This window comes from Marmota marmota, unplaced genomic scaffold (genome assembly GCF_001458135.2).
Source record: "Marmota marmota marmota unplaced genomic scaffold, marMar, whole genome shotgun sequence".
Taxonomy (NCBI): domain Eukaryota; kingdom Metazoa; phylum Chordata; class Mammalia; order Rodentia; family Sciuridae; genus Marmota; species Marmota marmota.
Genome location: NW_026000026.1, coordinates 60,485,089 through 60,507,348, shown reverse-complemented (window position 1 = coordinate 60,507,348; position 22,260 = coordinate 60,485,089). Strand labels below are relative to the sequence as shown.

The 22,260-nt window shown below is 34.2% G+C and overlaps 1 protein-coding gene across 15 annotated transcripts in view; it reads right to left on the bottom strand.

The window, feature by feature from the left end:
* The window catches only part of Pam (peptidylglycine alpha-amidating monooxygenase), a 287,901-nt gene that overhangs the window by 17,171 nt on the left and 248,470 nt on the right, over nt 1-22,260 (bottom strand). For all 15 annotated transcript variants that reach the window (XM_048811491.1, XM_015483974.2, XM_048811497.1 and 12 more), the window contains 6 exons: nt 20,004-20,133; nt 7,754-7,870; nt 5,456-5,528; nt 3,917-4,127; nt 3,311-3,511; nt 626-741 (listed from right to left, as the gene is read on the bottom strand). In XM_048811491.1, coding sequence (XP_048667448.1) covers nt 626-741; nt 3,311-3,511; nt 3,917-4,127; nt 5,456-5,528; nt 7,754-7,870; nt 20,004-20,133 — 848 coding nt within the window. The remainder of the gene's footprint in view (nt 1-625; nt 742-3,310; nt 3,512-3,916; nt 4,128-5,455; nt 5,529-7,753; nt 7,871-20,003; nt 20,134-22,260) is intronic.

Genomic DNA, 22,260 nt, shown 5'->3' with positions numbered 1-22,260 from the left:
GATCACTCTGGCAATCATACTGTAGAAAACATGCACTGGGAAGACAGTCTATGTAAACACTGAGCCATAGTCACTGTGTGTGTAAAAAGCACTATTTCTAGAAAAAACAGTGGCAAACTTTTTGTGAAGCCAAAACCACACTTTAGGCTCTGACCTAAACTAAGTCTTTAGAACTTAAATAAATTCCAGGAAGTGCTATTTTCAAGCCTTTCTGCTTAGCAAAGTCACAATGATTAAAAAAAAAAAAACAGAGAGAACACGATTTCTGCTAGATCTAAGAGAATTATACATGTACATTTAACATGTGGTGTCTTCACTACTTGTATTAAACCAGGAAAAAAATACTTTTTGGTATTCTAACTATAATATATTTAAATGTGCTACAATATCTAAAGTCTAATAACAACCTGGGGACTGAATGTAGAGCTCAATTTCATCTGCAGAAATAGATCTAAGAACAAATAAGGACATTTATTCTAAATAAAACATCATAATAGTATACTCCTATCAACATAGCTAAGAAAGTTTTATCAAATCATCTAAAAGTTTTTAAAGATTTATTCAAGATTCATATTTCAGTTTTATTCTCATGAAAATTAAAAACACAGGCAATGTGTGTGAATACCTTGCGAAGTGGCTTGAAGACATCTATAATTTCCCCAGTAGAAAAGTTCATCACAAATCCTTGAAGAGGTTCTTGGTCCCCAAAGAAGGGCTTCCCATTCACTGCAAAGAGCAAACCTGTGACACACATTTAGTTAGTCTTTCTCTAAAATACAGATTGACTGCTTTCAAATATATGCATGTACATTATACAAATAAATAATCCATTTATGTTTAACCTAGTAAAAAGTTGAAAATGAAATACTAAAAAAAGTTGCCTCCTACATAACCATATCAGGGGCAAACTAGTTAAAGAACTAAGCTTATAAGGGAAAAACCAGAAATTGGAGGGTTTGCTGTACTTAGAAAGACAACAGAAATCGGGAATACATAGTGATCGACACATACATATACTAACATGTACATATAGATATTATAGGCATCCTATATAGGAACTGGGAAAAGTTAGATTATTTAAGTCAATCATTTGGGATGTCAAATCATTTGAAAAACATGTAAAATATGTATTATCTGCCTTAGCTGTAAGGAGAGTCAGAAAGAAATATGCAAAGAAAGTAAGTGAAGTTACAGTATAAATAGAATAAATTTTAGTTTACCTTAGTTTAGTACTAGGGATAAAACCTAGATGTGCTTTACCACTGTATATATCCCTAGCCCTTTTTATTATGTTTTTAAAATTCTGAGACAAGATCTCCCTATGTTGCTCAGGCTGGCTTCAAACTAGCAATCCTCCTGCAAACTAGCAATCAGTCTCCCCAGTTGCTGGGATTAGAGGTGTGCACCCACACCAATGTTCAGCTGAATAATCTGATTTTAAACAACTGGGATTTGAAAATGTGAGATACATATTTTGAACTATGAAAGATATTTTTCACTAAGTGAATATTTTATGACTATGTATATTTTATGAATATACTTTGTAGTAAAATTATATTTCTTAGTATGGTAATGTTCAACTGAAATAATAGAAATAGTTATGTTTTGGTTAAATAAACAATCCAGATGTTTGTATATGACATTTTCAGTGATTTAAAACATATTCAAAAATACATAGCACTAGGACTGGGTGTGTCACTCAGTAGAGAAGTGGTTGTCTAGCATGCAAGAGGCCCTGGGTTTGATCCCTAGCACCACAAAACAATAAAAAGTATGTATAGCCCTAAATCACTGTTGAAAATATTTCACCTTTATGTAAGTATTACAGATTTTTTTTACCATATCATACTGTAAAATAAAAATATAAACATCAATTACTGTTGTTGAACATTATACAGATAATGTATAATTTCTTTTGCTCAGATTTTGTTTTTAACCAGATTTCCATTTAATTTTCTCTTATATTTATTTTTGTTCTCTATTAACTTGATCACTTTCTTTATTAAGTGAATGGTCCTGACAAATAATTCTTTAAATGTGAGGTAAAATGAACCAGAGTGTTTTTTCGTGGTTTATTAATGAAAATCTTTCCTTCTTGGGGAAGATAATCTTGCTCCCTATCCAGTCACCTACTTCATGTCCTAAACAAAATGGGTTTACTTGGGAAGATAATAGCCAAGTGAACCTTTCACAGTATAAAATATGTAACTATTATAGGGATGATTATAAAGAGTCAATGCTATTTAATATAAGTATAGACACATTTTGCAACATATATTTTTAAATTGTGTATAAATTTTATATTTTAAGTTGCTTGGCATTTATTATTTAAGGAAATCTTATGCTATGTTATAATATGAATTATGTATATCTTTTTTTTTGAGAGAGAATTTTTAATATTTATTTTTTAGTTTTCGGCAGACACAACATCTTTGTTTTGTATGTGGTGCTGAGGATCGAACCTGGGCCGCATACATGCCAGGAGAGCGTGCTACCTCTTGAGCCACATCCCCAGCCCTAATTATGTATATCTTTTTAAGTTTGGATTACTTCTCAAATTTCTTTTGATATTTCTATTTTTTGAGGGGGGGTATCGAGGATTGAACTCAGGGGCGCGCAACCACTAAGCCGCATCCCCAGCCCTATTTTGCATTTTATTAAGAGACAGGGTCTCTTTCAGTTGTTTAGAATCTCTCTGTTTCTGTGGCTGGCTTTGAATTTGCAATCCTCCTGCCTCAGCCTCCCGAGACAATGGGATTATAGGCTTGTGCCTCTGTACCTGGCTGAAATTTCTTAAAGTTAATAAAATATATTTGAAAATAAAAAACAAAATTATATTGGTTATTTCTTCTAGTATTTAGACATAGCCTCACTTATTTAATATGTTTATCTTATTTTAAAAATTGGCTACCACTTCTAAAAAAGATATGAAACAGAAATGTTTTGAATGCTGATTTTATCAGACATATACCATCTGTTGATGATGTATGAAGACAATATTAATCGTGTAATAACTAGAGCAGATGATCATAGTTAAGAAAAAATGAAAATCAATATTTGGGAACATTTAAAACCCAATACAAACAGCTGTTAAATCTTTTTAAGTTCTTCATTATTTCAGTACAAGGAATAGTGGCACTTGAGTTGAAAATGATTTTCAGTGCACTAACAATTTTAAGACACTTTAAGATATGATATAGAATTAACCCCTCAATAAGAAACAGATTTATTTTAAAAAGCAGGTAAAGGCAAATAATTTTTTAGGATAGAGTATAGTATAATAAAAACATACATAAAAAAGATGAAATACCTGGTATATAGGAAATTGCAAACACATTTCTTCCAAATGATGCATGCTTAATCTCTCTCACAAATTCTTTGGTGTCAGTTTTAAAACACTGGATCCGACCATTTTCCCTGTCTGCCACACACAACTGGCGCAAATGAGGTACAAGGGCCAAGCTGTGAGGAACACTGAACTGGCCAGGTTTAGGACTGCTCCCTGAAGACTCTATGGAACAAAGGAAAGCCTCATATATACAATTTGTAAAATTATTCAAAGTCTGACTCTACACTTTTGCAATTTTACAAATTCATGATAGGAAACATTAGATATCTGAAAATAAAAAAAAGTAAAGTGGTTTAAAAGTTTATTTCATAATGTCCCTCACTACAAATATCTAAATATTTTTGGCAGAAGCATTCTTTCTCTCTTATAACACGTGTGGGAGAGAGAGAGAGACAGAGAGAGAAAGAGAAAGAGAGAGATATGAAGCCAAATGGATGCATCCAATAGCCCTGTTTTCTTTGCTGTAGAGGAGAATTACATCCTAAAAAATGTGAGAAGTGGCAAATGTCTGGTTCCTAGTGATAATGGCTAAAAATTACAATTAGAAATGAAGAGTATTTTGGGTACCTTCTCCCCACTGTGTGATGAACTTTCCAGTTGGTGAAAACTGCACAATCCGGCTGTTGCAGTAACCATCTGACACATAGATGGCTCCAGTGCCTGGATCCACAGCCACATCAGTGGGCTGGCAGAAGTGATTTTGATCACTTCCTGGTTGCATGCTCCTTCCCAAGACTAAGAGAGGGCCTTCTTTACTGTTTGGATCCAGTTTGAATACCTTTTAAAACATGAGCAAGAGCTTTATCTACTTTATTGATGACCATTGACACACACCCAAATTTCCACAAGCAATTAAGAGTATTAGCTCCCAGAGAATTACTTAAAAGGAGGTACTTTTTATAACTGGACAGGACCCTAGAAATCACCTGCTGTGATTCCTTCATTGCAGAAATAGGCATATTGAGAGGAAGTGATTTGCTCAAGGCCATCCAGTAAATAAATAGTGAATAGAAACCAGTATGTGGAAAGGCTACTGTGCCCTCTCTGTGCTTCTTTCTTCTCTTTCCTTAGCTAACATGACAATGATCTCTAGATAATACAACAGGACAAGAAATAAAGGTTTACTGATGAATGTTGAAGACTGTTGAGAGACTTCACTTAATGACTCATAGTGAAATCTGTGTTCTAGTCCTCCTCCCCACTAATTTTCCTATTTCTTTGCCACATGTATTATACTTAAACTTGTCTTCTGGGGTGAAAGACCTTAAGATATTCTGTAACTGAAGTACAACTTTTCCAAAAAAGGACAAAAATATTTATTTTTTTATTGATAAATTGTATTTACTAGAGACCTTGCTTCCATTTATTGAAAATAAAGATGGTAAAACGTAAGTGACAGAAATAAAAATAAGAAATAGAAATAAAATTCAAGGATAGAGGAAATAAAATCAAATGTAGAAAGCCAAGGTGCTTCAAGGGCCCACAAAGATGGGCTTCTAATGAAGCTCCACAACTGGCCATAAACAATCTTCCAACCCAAGGGGGAAGAGTATCTTCATAATTTACATATTACCTTTTGCTTGCATGAAGTGCTAGAAAAAAAATTGAAGATGTGGATTGATATGGACTGAATGTGTGTGTCTCTCAAATTCATATGTTAAAATCCTAAGCCTCAATGTGATGATATTAGGAAATGGGCATTTTGGGAATCAATTAGGTCAAAAGGGTGAAGACCTGGTGAACAGGATTAATGCCCTTGTTAGAAGAGACAAAGAGCTTGCTCTCACTCTCTCTTTCCACTATTTAAGGATACAATGACAAGTTGACAGTCTGTGACCCAGAAGAGGGCCCTTACCAGATCCCCACCATGCTGTCGCCCTGATCTCAGACTTTCATATCTAGATCTGTGAGAAATATATTTCTGTTGTTTACAAGGCACCAAATCTAAGGTCCTCTGTAATAGCAAGCTAAACTGAGCAGAACATGGTTGATCCAATTCTTGTTTTAATGTTATTAAGTCACAGAAAAAGACCTAGATAACTTCAGACCTTTCTAGAGTTTAACCCTGTTATCTTCTATTTGAATACCACTCAATGGGGAGATTACCTGATGGAGAGCCACATCTGTGACCCAGTAATTTCCATCTTTGTCTATACTCAAGCCATGTGGCAAGTAAAACCTGCAAAATAAAAATTACAGTCTTAATTATATATTTATTCTCTAAGTATATGTAAGAGTAGTTTGTTTGTAATTAATCCTTCTATTTAATCTTTTAAAGCCATACACATTTATAAGTTAATAGATTTATATTATTATAGAAAATGAATTGTTAAAAGAACATAATAATAATGTCATAATATAGATTTCCTTGTGACAAAGCTTAAGCAGCATTTAATCAATCATATGAAAATCTATATAAACGAAGCTTATATGAGAACTATAAATATTATACAATATGTTATATTAAATAACAATATCAAATTAAAAACAAATTTTGATCATAAATATTAACATTTTAGAAATATGTATAAAAGAAATTTTCTGGAGAAATTTGATTTTCATAGAATGAACAGGTAAAATATACTGCAAAAATATAATGTTAATATGAAATAGTAAAAATATGACTCTAACTTTTTTAAGAGTGCCCCAAAACAACAAAACATAAAGAAAACAACTTTCAGTAGGGCCGTGATCATCCAGACCAAGTGAAGTGGTGAGCTAGAAAACCATTAATTTATTTAGCCAATTAATGTGGGTGACTTGAGTAAGAATTATACACTGATGTGGACAGAGGCCTGCAGGTTTAAGGAACATGAACAGAGTTAATCAGTACAAGGATGGTATGTTAAGGTTATTCTGGTCAAAGGATATCTGACAATCTACAAGCCTCATCTGTAAGTTTCTAGGCTCCTGGTGTGGGCACCAGTTTCCGGCTCCCACCCTGGCCCATTCTTCCATGGGCCAAGATGGTAACACTCTGATCTCAACTAACTAACTGAACTAAATCACTGTTTTGGCTATAAGAAGTAAGGGCTATGATTTGCTTTGAACACTAACATCCCACTGCCGGCCAAGTTGATTTAGCAGCAGTTGTTCCACCTTCCCTCTTAATTCCTTTCTGGGATGACGGTGCCTCTGAGTAATGGATACAGCTCCAAAGAGACAGGCTCAAAGACAAAGTAGTACAGCTGGTATTAGAATTTGGCCCCTGATTCATCATCTGAGAATATTACAGAAAATTCTGAGTCTCATTATTACCATCTCCACAAGCAGCTGCATTCAAAGCAGTGGCTTGCTGCCTTTCAAAGAGCTGGCCTTCCCTGTGCCTAAGCAGATGGAGTCGAGTATAGTTCCTGAGGCTGCCAGGTTACAATGGTTGAGGAGACTCTAAGCAGGTGTCCCTTTCTTTCAATGACCATGAATATCAGCCAACATTTTTTTGGCTGTCAAATGCCATCTAGGAATAAGACCAAATAATGAATGGCATTCAGAGCCAAATTACATATGTATGCTAAGGAAAGCTAAAAATGATATTTGTTTAGTCTTCACATTTAGATGAGAATAGAGCATTTTTTCTTATCACTGATTACTTGATGCATTTAGTATGTAAATTTTCTGTTAAAAAAGTTTCTTTTAGTATCAAATCGAGCTGACCAGCATGTGTATCAGTGGCTTTAATCTATTCTTTTTTTAAAGTTTCAGATTGACACATTACCATTGTGTGTGTGTGTGTGTGTGTGTGTGTGTGTGTATGGCATACAATATGACATAATGATATATGTGTATAATGTACAAGGATTAGCCAGGGGTGATGATGCACTCCTTCTATCTAAACTATTTGGGAGTTTGAGGTAGGAGGATCACAAATTCAAGGCCAGACTGTATAACTTACACCTTGTTTCAAAACAAAAAATAAGGACTGGGATATAGCTCAGTGGCACAGTACCCCTGGGTTCAATATCCAATAAATAATAATAATAATAATAATAATAATAATAATAATAATAATAAAGTGCCATGATTATATTAAGCTAATTAACATATCCATCACCTCAAATACTTTTTGTGGGATAGTATTTGAAATTTATTCTTATAAATTTTAAAATGGGAAGGAAAAGGATATAAATACAGGTTTCCCAAAAGAGGAATTTTTGAAAGCTTCCCAGATGATTCTAATAATCAGTCAAGGTTTAGAACCACTTATTTAGAAAATAAAAGATGAACTGGCCCAATTAGTCTCCTACTTTCTTAAGGGGAGCTGTATAGCTGAATGAAGCTGGCTGTCTGTGGACTGAGACCTATAAAACTGTGAGCCCCCCAAAAAACTTTTTCAAGATTCAATGGTACATTTTATACAATGCATACAGTACAAGTGTTAGTAACAACATATGCCATTTAACTCACAGGTTTTTCCCACTGGAATGGAGTACTGCAGCATTATTTGGATCAATAACAAGAATGGTGTCTTCTTCAATTGGTCCAAGTCCTCTTTGTTGGTAAACAAACTTGCTGTCAAAAGAGCTAAACAAAACACATTAGAATGAAAATAAACAACCAGAAACTCAAGTGACCTTTCACTTGAGATTCTCAAGAGACCCAAAGAAGGGCTGAGATTCAAATGACTTCATTCTTGTCTCTTGGGTTATGATATATACCATTAGCTATTTAGGGTGGTCAATGGAGCTGTGGCATTGGTTTTATAGGGGAAATGTAGTCTCAGATCCTCCAAGCCTGAATCTGCATGTTCACAGAACCCTGGAAGACTAGGAAACACTCACTAAATCTAAATTTTTAAAAGCTGTCCAAATTTTATAATTCAACAGATAATCTTTCAAATTGCAAAACAAAGTGTAACTTATTTTCTTTTTCTGTAATGATAATAACAGTAGGAGGGTAGTGATAAAAATATGTTATTATGCATGCTATAGGTACATGTGAACACATTATAAGGATATCAACAGAATGTCAAAAATGTTTAAAAACCAAAACCAATTTATTTTAAACAAAAATATGCTTAATAACAGAAAAAATTTTCCATATAACACAACAGCTTTACTATGGAATAATTAACTAAAAAACTTAAGATGAATATGTGAATTTCTGCTTTTTAAGTCAGCACCTTTGTTATTATAAAACTTATGAATACACATGTTCACATATGTTTTAAATTTATATTTCTATCTAAATTGCTAGTAATATATTTTCTTCAATTGACAACTGTCATAGACATTATACTTATTTCAGTGCCTGTTTGAGAAATTACAGTAGTCTGTCTTTATTTTTATTTTTGTAGTTGTAGATGGACAGCATGCCTTAATTTTATTTGTTTTTTATAGGGTGCTGAAGATTGAACCCATTGCCTCACACATGCGAGGCAAGTGCTCTGCCACTGAGCTACAGCCCCAGTTCCTGTCTTTATTCTTGAAATAAACCTTCCAAGACTCTAGTGGATGACTGAAACCAAACATAATACCAAGTCCTATATTTATTATGCTTTTCACTGTACATACATATCTATGATAACATTTTTTATAAATTAGTCACAGTGAAAGATTAACAAAAATAACTAACAATAAAGTAAAATATAATAATATATTGCAAAAAATGCCCAAATCACTACTGTGATGGTTTGGATGTGAAGTGTCCCCCAAAAGCTCATGTGTGAGACAATATAAGAAGTTTTAGAGGAAAAATGATTGGGTTGTGAGAGCCTTAACCCAATGAATGAATTAATTCCCTGATGGAATTAACTGGTAACCAAATCAGGTAGGGTATGGCTGGAGGAGGTGGGTCCCTGGGAGAGACACTTTGGGGTATATATTTATATCTGGAAAGTTCTTAACTTCCTGATCATCATGTGAGCCACACTCTTTTGCTATGATGTTCAGCCTCACCTAGAGTCCTGAGGAATGAAGCTGGCTATCTGTGGACTGAGACCTCTAAAATTGTGAGCCCCCAAATAAACTTTTCCTCCTCTAAAATTGTTCTTGTTGGGTCTTTTAGTTGCAGCATAGGGAAAAAAAAAGCTAAATAAAACAACTACTCTTGAACTTTGGGGCCATTATTAAGTAAGAGAAGGGTTAGCTTAACACAAGCACATGATACCTGCATAGCCAGCCTGATAACCAAGACATACACGAGTTGACTATTGAAAGGTAGCAGATCTAGCATAGGTACAATGGAGAAAGGGATAATTCACATTCTGGGAAGGACAGAGGGAGAGCTCATCAGGCCCCTCAGAACACTGTATAATTTAAAATGACTAATTGTTTATTTCTGTAATATCCTACATAATATTTTTGGATCACGGTTGACTATAAGTAACTGAAGCCATGAAAAAACAACAAATAAGAGAGAAAAACTGTATATGTCCATGGAAAGAATGACAAAGTCTTCTAATCCAAGCTTATGTAATATGAGGGTAAATGTATGAAACACCAAGAGAACAACTTATATTTTTAAAACAAAATATTGTATCATTACATAGACATGTACATAAACGTGTGTGTGTGTGTGTCTGTGTGTGTGTGTATTTCAGCTAGAGGAAGTCAATGGATGATCAATGCATATTTCTGTAAAATATTTCCATTATAGTATTGGGAAATGCTGTGTAAAAAATTATTAATATTTTGTAGTTCCACCGAATAAACAAAATAACAATTTGAATAACATTGAATATTTACTGAGATGTATTTGCAATTTGGGAAGTTGACAGACTGCTTAAATTTGTCATATATCCATTGATTAGTAAGTTGATATTTTTATAGAACTTATGTGAAGTCCCAGTAGAAGAACAAAAATTTTGCAAATTACTTTCCCTTGCCATTAAAAATATTCATCACATCATTATCTGAGCTTCTTGACTATTACAGCCTTTTGTATATATCTTATTCCTGAAAGAAAACAATAAGTCCCTGAAGTAGTACTTATTAATGATGCATTCAATTGAACACAAAATATTGATTCAGCTTTGTCAACCTAAAACTTAAGTAAAACTGTTTACATATGCTATCATGTGCAGTTAAAACCACACAGCAGTATCTAAAAAATACATAAATTAATGAAATGAAAGTAGCACCACTAACAAAACAGATATAAGATGTTCATGGGACCATTATTACATTGAAATGTGTAATACTGTTGGATGTATAAGAATATACAAGGTATTATGAAATCATGAGAGACGGATTTAAGGGCAAACATGCAGTCACTCATAGTTGATACTATGAAAACCAAGAAATTAATATTATAATCTTAAGATATTTTCAATGTTAATTTTTTACTTAAAATATCCATAATTATTCATTAGGGAAACAAAAGTACTGGATTCAACCATAAATGATTTTTGTCTTTCAACTTGTCTGTGTTATTGGAAAACTAAATTTTGACACATCTAAACAGTATGCTCTAAGTTTCCCATCTATGTGTATGAAACAGGATGTAATCTCCTTATTCATTTTTTAAGGTTCAAGTTTTATATTCCTCATGATTCAGAAACATTTTAGTGCTTGAAAGTCACCATAATTATATAAATAATGTGAAACTTATGCTTTAGGAGTTACTACGTCTCTCTCTCTTTTTTTTTTTTTAAGGAAATTTTTGAGATAACTGTGGATTCACATGCAGCTGTAAAAACTGACACAGAAATTTTCTCTGTATAATTTACCTAGTTTTCTCCAATGGTAGCATTTTGTAAAAGTATATTAAATGTCACAATTAGGAGACTTCTACAGACAAAATCTACTGATGATATTTAGATTTCCCATTCTCCTTTTTATTTACTGGGAGCCATTAGCCAAGTAGGTATGACAATTTCCTTGCCAGCGTACCCCATGTTGCAGTGACATTGAACGTAGGTGCCCCTGAGCTGTGGAGCAGCAGAGGAAAGGGCTGGTCTTGCAGATGTCCCACTTGTGCTGCAGATAAACAGTGACCACAGAGGCACTGGAATGTTGGGAAGGGAGAGTCTGATGCACTGGGCCCAACCCTCCTGTGACATTTATTTCCTAAAATTTCCATTTATTCTTACAGTTCATTTGCTTGAACATGGAATATAATGGCACATTACTTTTCTACATTATCTAAAATTCAGTAACATGAGAAGTTAGCAAGTCTTCACAATCAAGTTTGTATGTAAGATAGTGTTCTAATTTACCACTGACAGCTAATAATGGCAGCAGTCCAACAGTCTATTACATATCTTATAAGACTTCAGTATATAAGAACTCAGTACACCTAACTCTATATCTTCTCTCTACAGAGTGATGAACCTGATATATTTACTTGATCCTGGTTTTCTCCAAGAATGGGTTGCAGTAACTTTGTAAGATAACTGCCCCCCCCAAAAGCCATCTTGTTATTCATTTAAATATTCACCATTGGATCTAAATCTCTGGTCATTTTTTTTTAATGTAAAACATTCTTACACTTACTGATGGGGGCAAAGTAGAAAGAGCAGAAAGGAGATTTTTCCTCTCAGGAGCATTCATTGAACTTGTATAACTTAAACCATTTCTTATAGATCTAGCTTATTTCTCTAGACACTCAAATATTTCACAATATAAATATTATTCACAGGCGGTCATGTAAGCTCAGAGTCATGGATCTGAAACATTGGGCTTGGCTTCCAAGAAAAAAAGCTGTGCCAAGGAAGAAAGATAAATAATCCAGACCCACAGTGCTGTTCCAGTCAGGTCAAATGAAAATGTTGTAGCTGATGAATAGGTAAGTGAAGTACATCCTTTATCCATGGTACTGTTCTGTACTGCTCACAAATGTAGAAAAAATATGTCAAATAATTTATGGTTTGCTGTCACAAACACAATTTGTGTGTGGGCCTCTAAACTTACAATCTAGAGACTTTAAATTTCTATGAGTGGTAATAAACAGTAAAATTAGGTAATTTGAAGATTATCTATTTTTATTTCATTACCTACTTTTTGGTGATGTAACAGTAAATTGTGAAACAGAAAGTGAAGTAACTGAAAAAAATAAGTAACAAAACTACGTAAGACTGTAAATAAGTCAGATATTGATCATCATAAATTGGACCAACAGAATATATCTACTTTCTCAACTTATCAAGGTATGTATTATTTCTGGTGCTGGGGTTGTGGCTCAATGGCAGAGTGCTCACCTAGCACAAATGAGGCCCTGGGTTTAATACTCAGGCCACATAAAAATAAATAAATAAAATAAAAGTATTCTGTTCATCTACAACTAAAAAATATTTTTACAAAAGGCTTATTTTTTAGTACATATTATAATGTAACAACTAAGAATTTGGCCTTATTGTTTATTTCATTAGCTACCACAAAGTACACTCCTGCTATTAGTGTATAAAAAAAGAGCAATTTATGTATTTCTTAAGACTAGCCAATTTTCCATACCTTTATAATTACTTGTACATATTACTACTATGCTTCCCCTACATCTACCAAAGATCTCATTGATTATGCAAGTTCTTGAATTTATTAATTGGGGACTCTAATTTATTAATTGAGAAATGTAATTACAATCCATCAAACCAAGAAGAAAAATAACGGAGAAAAGAAAACATAACAAAACAGAATTCTAAGATGCTCTACTTATATTAATAGCAGTTTAAATATATTAATTTACTTTAGTAATAAAAATAGATAAGAAAATATAGAATTCTTAGGAAGAATTTAGCTGTAAAGGAGTTAACCACAACTCAAGAGGGCCCGACTGCTTCATTTAAAATCTTTGTTGACACCCTTTAACAGATGTCTATATGTTTAAACTGACAGCATCAAGGGACATTAAATCACTCAATTGATTGGGTGTCTAGTCCTAATCCTTTCACTGGGGATGGCTAGAGTTTCATGGAATGAACAGCTGCTCCCTCGTGTTACACAGGGCAAATAATAAAAGAAATGGACTTTTTTACTTAAATGAGAAATCTCTCTCTCTCTCTCTCTCTCTCTCTCTCTCTCTCTCTCTCTCACACACACACACACACACACAGTCAAATAAAATAGTTTATAAACTCTTGTAATTCAAAGAACGCTAACCCTTGAACAGTTCACAAATGCAAGTCAGATTATAGAGCTGGATACACCGTTGCTATAGCAAACTGCCTATTAATGTTCTAAAGCAGCTACCCCACATTATAAGTGGCAGAGAGGTCTTTATTTCAACCACATTTAACTTTTTACAGGATATAATAATACCCTGCACATTTCACACAGTGCCGGAAGCACTGATGATTTTTGTTTGCTTCTCTGAAAAAGCACTCAACTGAAAAGACTGAACTGAGGCCTATGGGCTGGAATTCATCTGTTCTTTATTTTAGCAGTTTGAATTCCCTATTAATGATTTTGCACATTAGCAGCTAATCAAACAGTTTAGATAAGGCTGAGAAGAAATGCACTGTTACATTCACACACACAAGAAGAGCTAGACTAAGGGGAAAACAAACTTCTGTGCCATCAATCAAAATTAAGGAATGCAAAATAAAAAGAATAGCAATGGAAGAAATAATTGAAATATAATGTTATTATATAATATATAATGTAATAATATAAATTTAAGGAGCCAGGGAAAGAACCATAGGTTTTTATGTGAGAAAATAGGTAGGAATGTACGGTTGCTGTTAGGAAGCAAAGACATACCATACAAAGGCCAGAGACTAAGTGGAATATAACTTAATATTATGTTAAACACAGCTACTCCTGAGTATTTGCACTTGCAAAAAATCCCTGTGATGAGGAAGAGAGGAAGGCAGACAAAAAAAACAAAAAAACCCCAAAAAACAAAAAAAAAACTATGACTATTTAGAGCCCTGATGAGTCTAAAACGTGAAACACTCCAAATTGCATTAAAGAGAACAAAGAAATAGGTCTGTGGCACCTGCTCTCTCTGATTTCTGTTCAGTCAGTAAGACCACTTGGTACAAGTTGCTTAACAAAGTGCAGTTTGTCATTCAAGAGTATGAGACAGTTTGAAAGCCCTCGTGCCTTTTTTTTTTTTTTTTTTTTGATAAGGAAACTGAGAATCTTGGAGTTCAAATACCTTAATGTAGTCTCAAAGCTTAGAAACTGTAAACAAAATTCAAATCTAGGTCTCCTGTCTCTAAAAATAAGTGTTTTTTTCTCTTACTAGGATTGGCTTTACTAGACTTGAAAAATCTCCCAGATTCTAATTCAATGCATATATACAGAAGAGATGGAAGACGAGTCAAATAAGGAATTAGAGAAAGTGGCATAAAACTGAAAGAAATTGCTTGAGTAAAGTAAGAAATAGAAACATGAAAGAAAGGGGTGGAATATGTAAACTTTCTTTTTTTAGAACTCAGTCAGATGTGAAGATTCAAGGTGCCCTTCAGTCACTTTGAGTTCTGCTTTCTAGGCTTTTATTTTTTAAGGTGTGAGGGCTGGAGATGGAGCTCAGTGGTTGTGTACTTTCCTAGAGTATGTGAGGCCTTCTGGGTTTAATCCACAACATAAAAAAAAAAAAAAATTAAGGTGCTAAAGAATTGCAGATGAAGAAGCAGAACCCCAGACAGATATCTTATTAAGGATCCAGACAACAGGTGAGAAAAATCTTGAACTAATTTTATTTTTCTCCAAGTTAGAAAGAAAACAGATTTATAAAACAACAGATTAAGGCAAAATTCCACAGAGAATTGATGAAGAGATGGTTTGTGACCACGATTCTCTATGAACAAAACTTGTAAAATCAACCATTCAGGTATTCATATTTTATAAACAACACTTATAAAGATATAAAAGACATGCTTATCAAACAGACAACACAGGGCTGAAAGAAACAGCTTAACCTCTGGTTAATCAGGATTAAAATAACATCTGTACAATTGAAAAAGTGCAATGCTAAATCTAATGAAGTGAAATATAATTAGAATAAAGTCTTGAATTTGATTTTTTAAAAACACCGTATTCATATAAATTTCTGCTAAAAATTTCAGCATAATTTTATGAAATAAAAAGATCTGAGATTACAAATTCAACATAAGGCAACATATATGAGGTTAATACAATCATTTTAAACTAATCATTTAATACTAATATCTAGAATCCACATCAAAGAAAGTAATCACAGCATCACTGACCAGATAAATTATATGAGTTATTGTGGTCACTTCTAGACCACATTAAAGCCCTGAGAAGCCAAAGTGCCTTAGATGAAAGTAATCACATCAGCATGAACACTGGTTGAGGACCTGGGAAATATTAAGCATACAGAAGATACATGTTTCTTCAAAATGCAAATATTTAACATGGAGAAAGGGGAACAAATCCATCTGAATTATTACCATAAGGGTGAATTCAGAGTTAAGTTTAACACAACGAAGAACTTTATAACATCTGAATGGATCTCATAATTATATAACACCTAAAAATTAGGGATAAGCCTCCTAGTTGTTAAATAGGTATGTAATGTGAATTATGCATGGCACAACCCAACCATAGCAGAGATACATATCCACATCTAGAGAATTTCTTGCCATCAAAATATTCAAGCATAGAACAAGTATTGAAGATGTTATAGAAAAAAATGTATGCATTAAGTGGGAGGCTGGAGATAACCCTCTGGTGGACATTTCCTGTTGAGGATCTCTGTGTGCACTGTACTGTTTTGTGTTAATGAGACCTCAACCTTTGTTTGGCTGACCCAACATTCTTTGTTTGCCTTACTCTCAGCCCATTTACTCTAGATGGTATCGACTGTACTCTCAGGTTCAAGGAGTAGAACAAGTCAGGCTAAGCCAAAGAGTGGATTTCATTTCTCCACTCACAATAACTAGTTCAAGGATGGAAGAGATAAATCAGACCAAGGAATGCTATAAAGGCTCAACCTAGACTTTTCTGTTCCCCTATCAGGGATGTAGGCTCTCTTTACTTCAAGACTAGTGAAATAATGTGATGCTGAAGCTGTGAGGGGAAAGGAAGGACATTAATCAATCTGGAAATGGAGCCAACCAGGAGAAAATGAATTGAAAAATGAATCCTGGTGATGTTGCTAGGGCCATCACATTCCTTGAAGTTTTCATTATGCAAACAAAAAAAACTTTCTTTTTCCCTAAACTAGTTTGTGTTGGGTTTTCTCTCTTACTGGTAACAGAATCCTAGGCAATCAACTTCTAAGGTCCCTTCCAAACCCCTGCAAAGAAATGACAAATGAAATAAAGGACACAACTTTAAACACCCCAAAATCCATGGCAAGGCTCATAGTTTAGTTAAGTGGGTGTGTAATGTGGATTCCATTTGATATAACCCAACCACAGTAGAGACACAAGAAAGAAAGGCCAAGATGCAAGGTTTTGATTGCCTTCCTGATTTTAAGATAGAGACCCAGGAACAGCAGTTACTGAGAGAAGTGCTACCAAGCCCCTGCTGAGAGGAATTTAATGATTAAAGAGCTGGAGCTGCCATGCTGCCCTAACATCAGGGCAGACAAGAGGCTCTTTAAAATTTCATTATTCCCTCCTGGCAATAGGCTTTTCCTACTTCTGCTGGAAGAAGCTTCTTAGAGTAGCCATATTGAAGTTAGGTACATATGGGAGGAAAATGGAAATCAAATTGACAAGGAAGTGGCAATCATTTTTCAGGAGGTTAAGTGGTTTATTATTATTAATAATATTACTTCAGTTGCCATGCTCATTTAGCAAAGGTTAAGTAGAAGAATAAGAGCTGATCAGGGCTATCAGATAATAATGATGAGTAATAGTATTTATAAAGATAGTTGATGCAATGGTATCAAAGGAATTTGGGGTACTAAATATTAATTAGGGATTATTAACTCCAACCACTGTCTGATTCATAAAAAAATGATCATCTCCTAAGAACTATGGGGTATAGAGTGCTTAGATTTGATTTAGAGCAAGCCATTATCTTATGGAATTTACAATTTTCTGAACTTAAGAAATAGGATAGGAAAGATTCTAAGAAAAATCAATAGTAGGATTTCTCACTACTCTGCCCAAATAGTATAGCAATAAGAATGCGATTTCCACCTAATCTTTAATTTACACTGTCCCTCATTAGCACATCATATATTCTACTGGAAGGTGCTGTCTTCTTCTTCATACAATCCTTGGATTTTTAATGGAGAATGAAAAATATGTACTCTAATTAATACAGAGTAACATATTTATACGGTTTTATAGATAGGTAGATAGGATGGTCTTGCACGACCAAACAACAGAGCCACATCTAATTTTTTTCTTTGAAGAAATACAAATTTATTTTCTTAAAGAAATAATTACAGAATAATCCACTTCCAATTCTCTTCATGAATAATAAAGCAGGGACTGGCTTGGAAGCAGAAATCTGAGGGTTGAAAAAGAATTTTTCTTGAAACTATGGATTACAAAGACAGCCAGAGGCCGACATGCAATACCAGAAACACAGAGAGAATGAGAGATAATGAATGTTCTTACATCTGACAGATAAAGATGAAGTAGAAAGAAAAAAACAGATTTAATGAATAAAATCAGCAGTTCACTATAAAGCATTGCATTTTCAATGGTACCCATTGGTTGATGCCATTTGCCAGGGTGAACACACCAGGGCTTTGGCAATGAAATGGAAATCAACAACTACAAGATACTGGTTATCCAGATGAAAACTAGATGCCAGGAAAAAAATCAGTTCTTCAGATAGAACTGCCACATAAGCCACAGAAAATGTTCTTATATGGCTCTTTTTCATAGTTGTGTGTCATCTCCTACCCCAAGCTGGTCTTTATGGATCTCTCTTTCTATTGAACTATTCCAGCTTCTGCTGCTTACTTGGAATGAATATCTTGTTAAAAGGGAAACTTGGATTTTGTCCAATTTAGTTTTAGCCAGCTGAAACAGTATCAATGGGAGAAAATGATGCTGTAATTTTCTTGTCTGGTAAAACGTGGCTGGAAATCCATGCAGAAAATGTAGCAAAATTCATTAAAATGACGAGTACAACACAGTGAATAGTGATAGTTTGCTTTTAAAAGCACTTGTTAAAATACCATTAGATGTTCAATAACAACTAAGATGATGTATGAATGGGAATTTTAAGTTTGATTGTTTGCTTTGAACTCTGAAATAATCTCTTTCTCAGAATTCACTTCCAAGTGTGACAACTAGAAAGAACAATTAAACGGTGACAGTTACCAATCTGTTTTGAAATTATGCCCAAATTCCATCTTCAAGTGCATAAAGAATACTGCATATATGTATATGTAATAGAGTGAGTTTAACATAAATAAGTTTGATCAACATCTCTGAAAGTGGATAAAAATGAATTATATGTGTAAATCATCAATATTCCAAATGAGACCCTGTGGTTTTAAGTATGAAAGAAGAAGAACTGTTAGATTTAATTAATAAGATATTTTAAATTTTACCTTCAAATGTAAACTTGTGATGAAATAAATGAATAAGAATAACTAAAATAACCTGTTAAATTTTGGAACAAAGTTTTCAAAATTCAATCAGGTGAGTGTGCTTATAAATCTATTAAATGCAGTATCACCAATTGGTTAAGGGGGCCCACTTGAGTTAGATGTAAAGGACCTGAAGCCATACTCTGCCATTTGCTAACGTGACACTGGGAAAATACTTGGTCTTTCATCTGAAAAATGAGTGGTAACAGAGCCCCCCTGTTATAAGATAATTTATGTAAATATTTATAACACTGGAAGGCCAGCAGTAAGCATTCAATAAGTGTTGGACATTTTCCATAAAAATCCCTCTAAAGAGATAGTAGAAGACAGAATGAAAGGACAACCCAGAGGAAAAAGCAGGAAAATAAGACAGCCTTCATTTTCTTTGGTGCTCATTAAAAGAACAAATTCCAGTAAAAAAATTAATCTACATCAAAATGTGAAGGCCAAGGTATTGACCATCTGCACACATGTGGTGGCCAAACTGCTCCAATCACAGTATCCAGGTTAATTGTTATGTGCGCCATGGAATGATGGAGAGACAGCCCAATGCATTCAGACTCATTTTGTATTAGGACAGGAAATGTACCAGTAACCTTCCTTAGATGGTTGTATATAATTATTAACTTCTTGGTAGTCGTGAAATGTTTTAGCAAGTACAGAATGGACTACTTTTAATATTTTCCCCTTGGGAGGAGGTGGTAATTTCAAGGAGGAGGAAGATTGGTACAACTTTCTTTCCATAAACTAGTAGGTGAGACCACTGTGTTTTAAAAATGCATAAGATTTCCTCTCTGGTAAGGATTGCAGTCATACATTAAAAGAATAAACATATAAATATATTTTTCTCATAAAAATCATGGACAGAATATGTAGGATTATGTGCAAATATAAAACATACATTTAACCATATTCCTGGATTTTAGAATTAGAGAATGAGGGGAAGAAATAATCAAAGAAATACTTCAATACACTTAGAGTACCATCATGTTGCATGTCATTTGTTAATAATGAATCCTGGAAAACTTATCACTAATGACTAACATCAGATAAGGAGAGCCATCCAGTGTTTGCATGTCTCTAGATGGATGTACCAGACACATTTTGTATAGTGTTCCTCCCCCAGCCCCAAAATCAAAATGAAAAATCAACATAATAGTCTTCTCATCATCATTCTTACTTTAATAAAAATGATACACACCACTTTTCATTTTCATTTATGCCATGAAGGAAAAATATTACTTACTTTCCATCCCAGACATGGTCTCCTCTGTGGAAAATCACCAAGTTATTCTTAGAGTCCAGAGCCACCCCAGAAACCTGGCCTGGCAACAGAAAAACTCCAGGCCAATCCAGTGCCTCCTCTACATGGAAATCTAAAAGATAAATCCATACATTTAGAGTAAAAACAAAAGCTGGGATAACTTCACCACTATTCACAATGGGCATAAAAAGCTCATGCATTAGCATCACTAGATGCAAAGAAATTGTCAAGCCGTGCTCTACATAAATCATACCACATGCACATGCTAAGTAGCTTCTTGTGCTATGAAATGTTACAACTGCCTGTAAACTTGTCTTGAAGCTATTTGCGTTCTCTCTCTCTCTCTCTCTCTCTCTCTCTCTCTGTCTTTTGATAGTAAGATGCCTGCCTGACAATTTGAAACTTCTACCTTCTTGATATGATTCTTACTTTAAATTGGTAACTTTGGAAACTATTGCAATGATATGGCATCGTTTTAATACAAAGTGGTTAAATGTTGTAAAGAAATAGCAAGAATGGGCAGGCAGTAAGTCTGTCACTTCACTCTCTTCTCTCACTCTTCTCTCTTTTGAGTAAATTCTGGATGTTCAATATACAATAGCGCTCATAACAAACCATTCATTGATTATCCCTTGTATAGGGAACATATAAGATATGAACTTCATTTCTCCTAGTGTACCTATAAAAATGAGACACTCTTTCCCTTTCTGTAATTCATTGTTGCCCAACACAAGAAAAAGGAAAAAACAAAACAAAACAAACAAAAAAGCATTGAGAGTGAATGATTTCCAAGTTATTTTCATTTCTGATCAGAAAACATTTATTCTCACAGAAGACCTGGGTTCATTTGTGTTAGTCCCTTTTCTAAACCTACTCATAAATAAACCGGTACAAGGTACAGAGTTGGTATACTAACTGAGGATATATAATCATGAAGGTTACTGAGAAAGCTATTATATCAGTGCCAATATTTCTTTCCCTCTCAAATGCTTCAACAGAGATGATGAAAAATAGCAATTCTAGTTTCATTTCTCCTTCCCACCCTCTGAAGGATGTGGCAACATGCAGTGGAATCCTCAAAAATAGGTATTAAAATGACTGATGAAAGAAGGGAAGCTCAGGGCTTGTATGATCAGCTCCTGAAAACTTGAGAGGATGCTGAGGTGAGAATAAGAACTTTAAAAAAACAATTCTGCCAAATATATAAAAAGAAAAAGTTCCTTTTTACTCAAATCATTTTTATCTTTCACATTTAATTTTTCTGTAATATAAATTAACAAAACAGTATAATCAATAAAAGGAGTAGACCAATCTGCCAACAACCTTTGCTGAAGCATCTTTGACAAATATTTCCTAAGTGTGTTTTCTAAGTGTGTTTACTAGATTTCTGGAAACTATACTAGATTCTGGAAACATAAAGAAGTAAAATGTGTTTTTTGGCTTTGACAAATATAAAGATATAATAGAGATATTTAAAAAAACAGGATGGGAATGTAATAGGATACAATAAGAACCAAATACTTTTGACACAACAGTGCAGGAAGGCAGGCATCAGTCTATACTTCTGACTGAAGTTTGCTTGGGCTGGACTGGGGTGGGGTAAAGGTCTACTTGGGAGATCTCCCAGAGGAGCAATATTTGTGTGGGCACTAAAAGGTAAGGGGGTGGAACTTGCTGAGTCTAGAGAGGGCAGAGAATAGTCCATTCAGAACACGGGAGGATGTTCATGATTTCAGAATGTGTTTCAAGATGTTTAGAAAACTGGAGAGGAATCCTGTCTGTGCTTGGTGTTTTGGGGAGAGGGGGCAGGCAAGGGGCAGGATAAGCCAACTCTGAGATCTGCTTTGAAATCAGAGAAGAAAATTATTGCATTGTATACTACACAATGAGACATTTAACAATGAGAGTCTGTAGTTTTCAGCTGTTGTGTTTTGACCTATGCTATGATTATGCTTAAGGCATCCTGCAAGTACATTATAAGTAGCAATAAAGAACAGAGTTGGGGAACAATTTACTTTTGAAATACACCTGAGCTCACGAGGATGTCATTTTCACTCATGTGTATTATGATATGCCTTCTCGAGTTAAGAAGATGAGGCAGAGTTGGCACGCCTGAACTGGTATATAACACTGGGCATAGCAGTGGATCTGAATGGAACTGTAGATGAATAGCATGAATTGTCTATCATGCTTGATTGTCAAAGCAGGAAAAAGGGTTGCAAACTGCTGCCACAGGCAA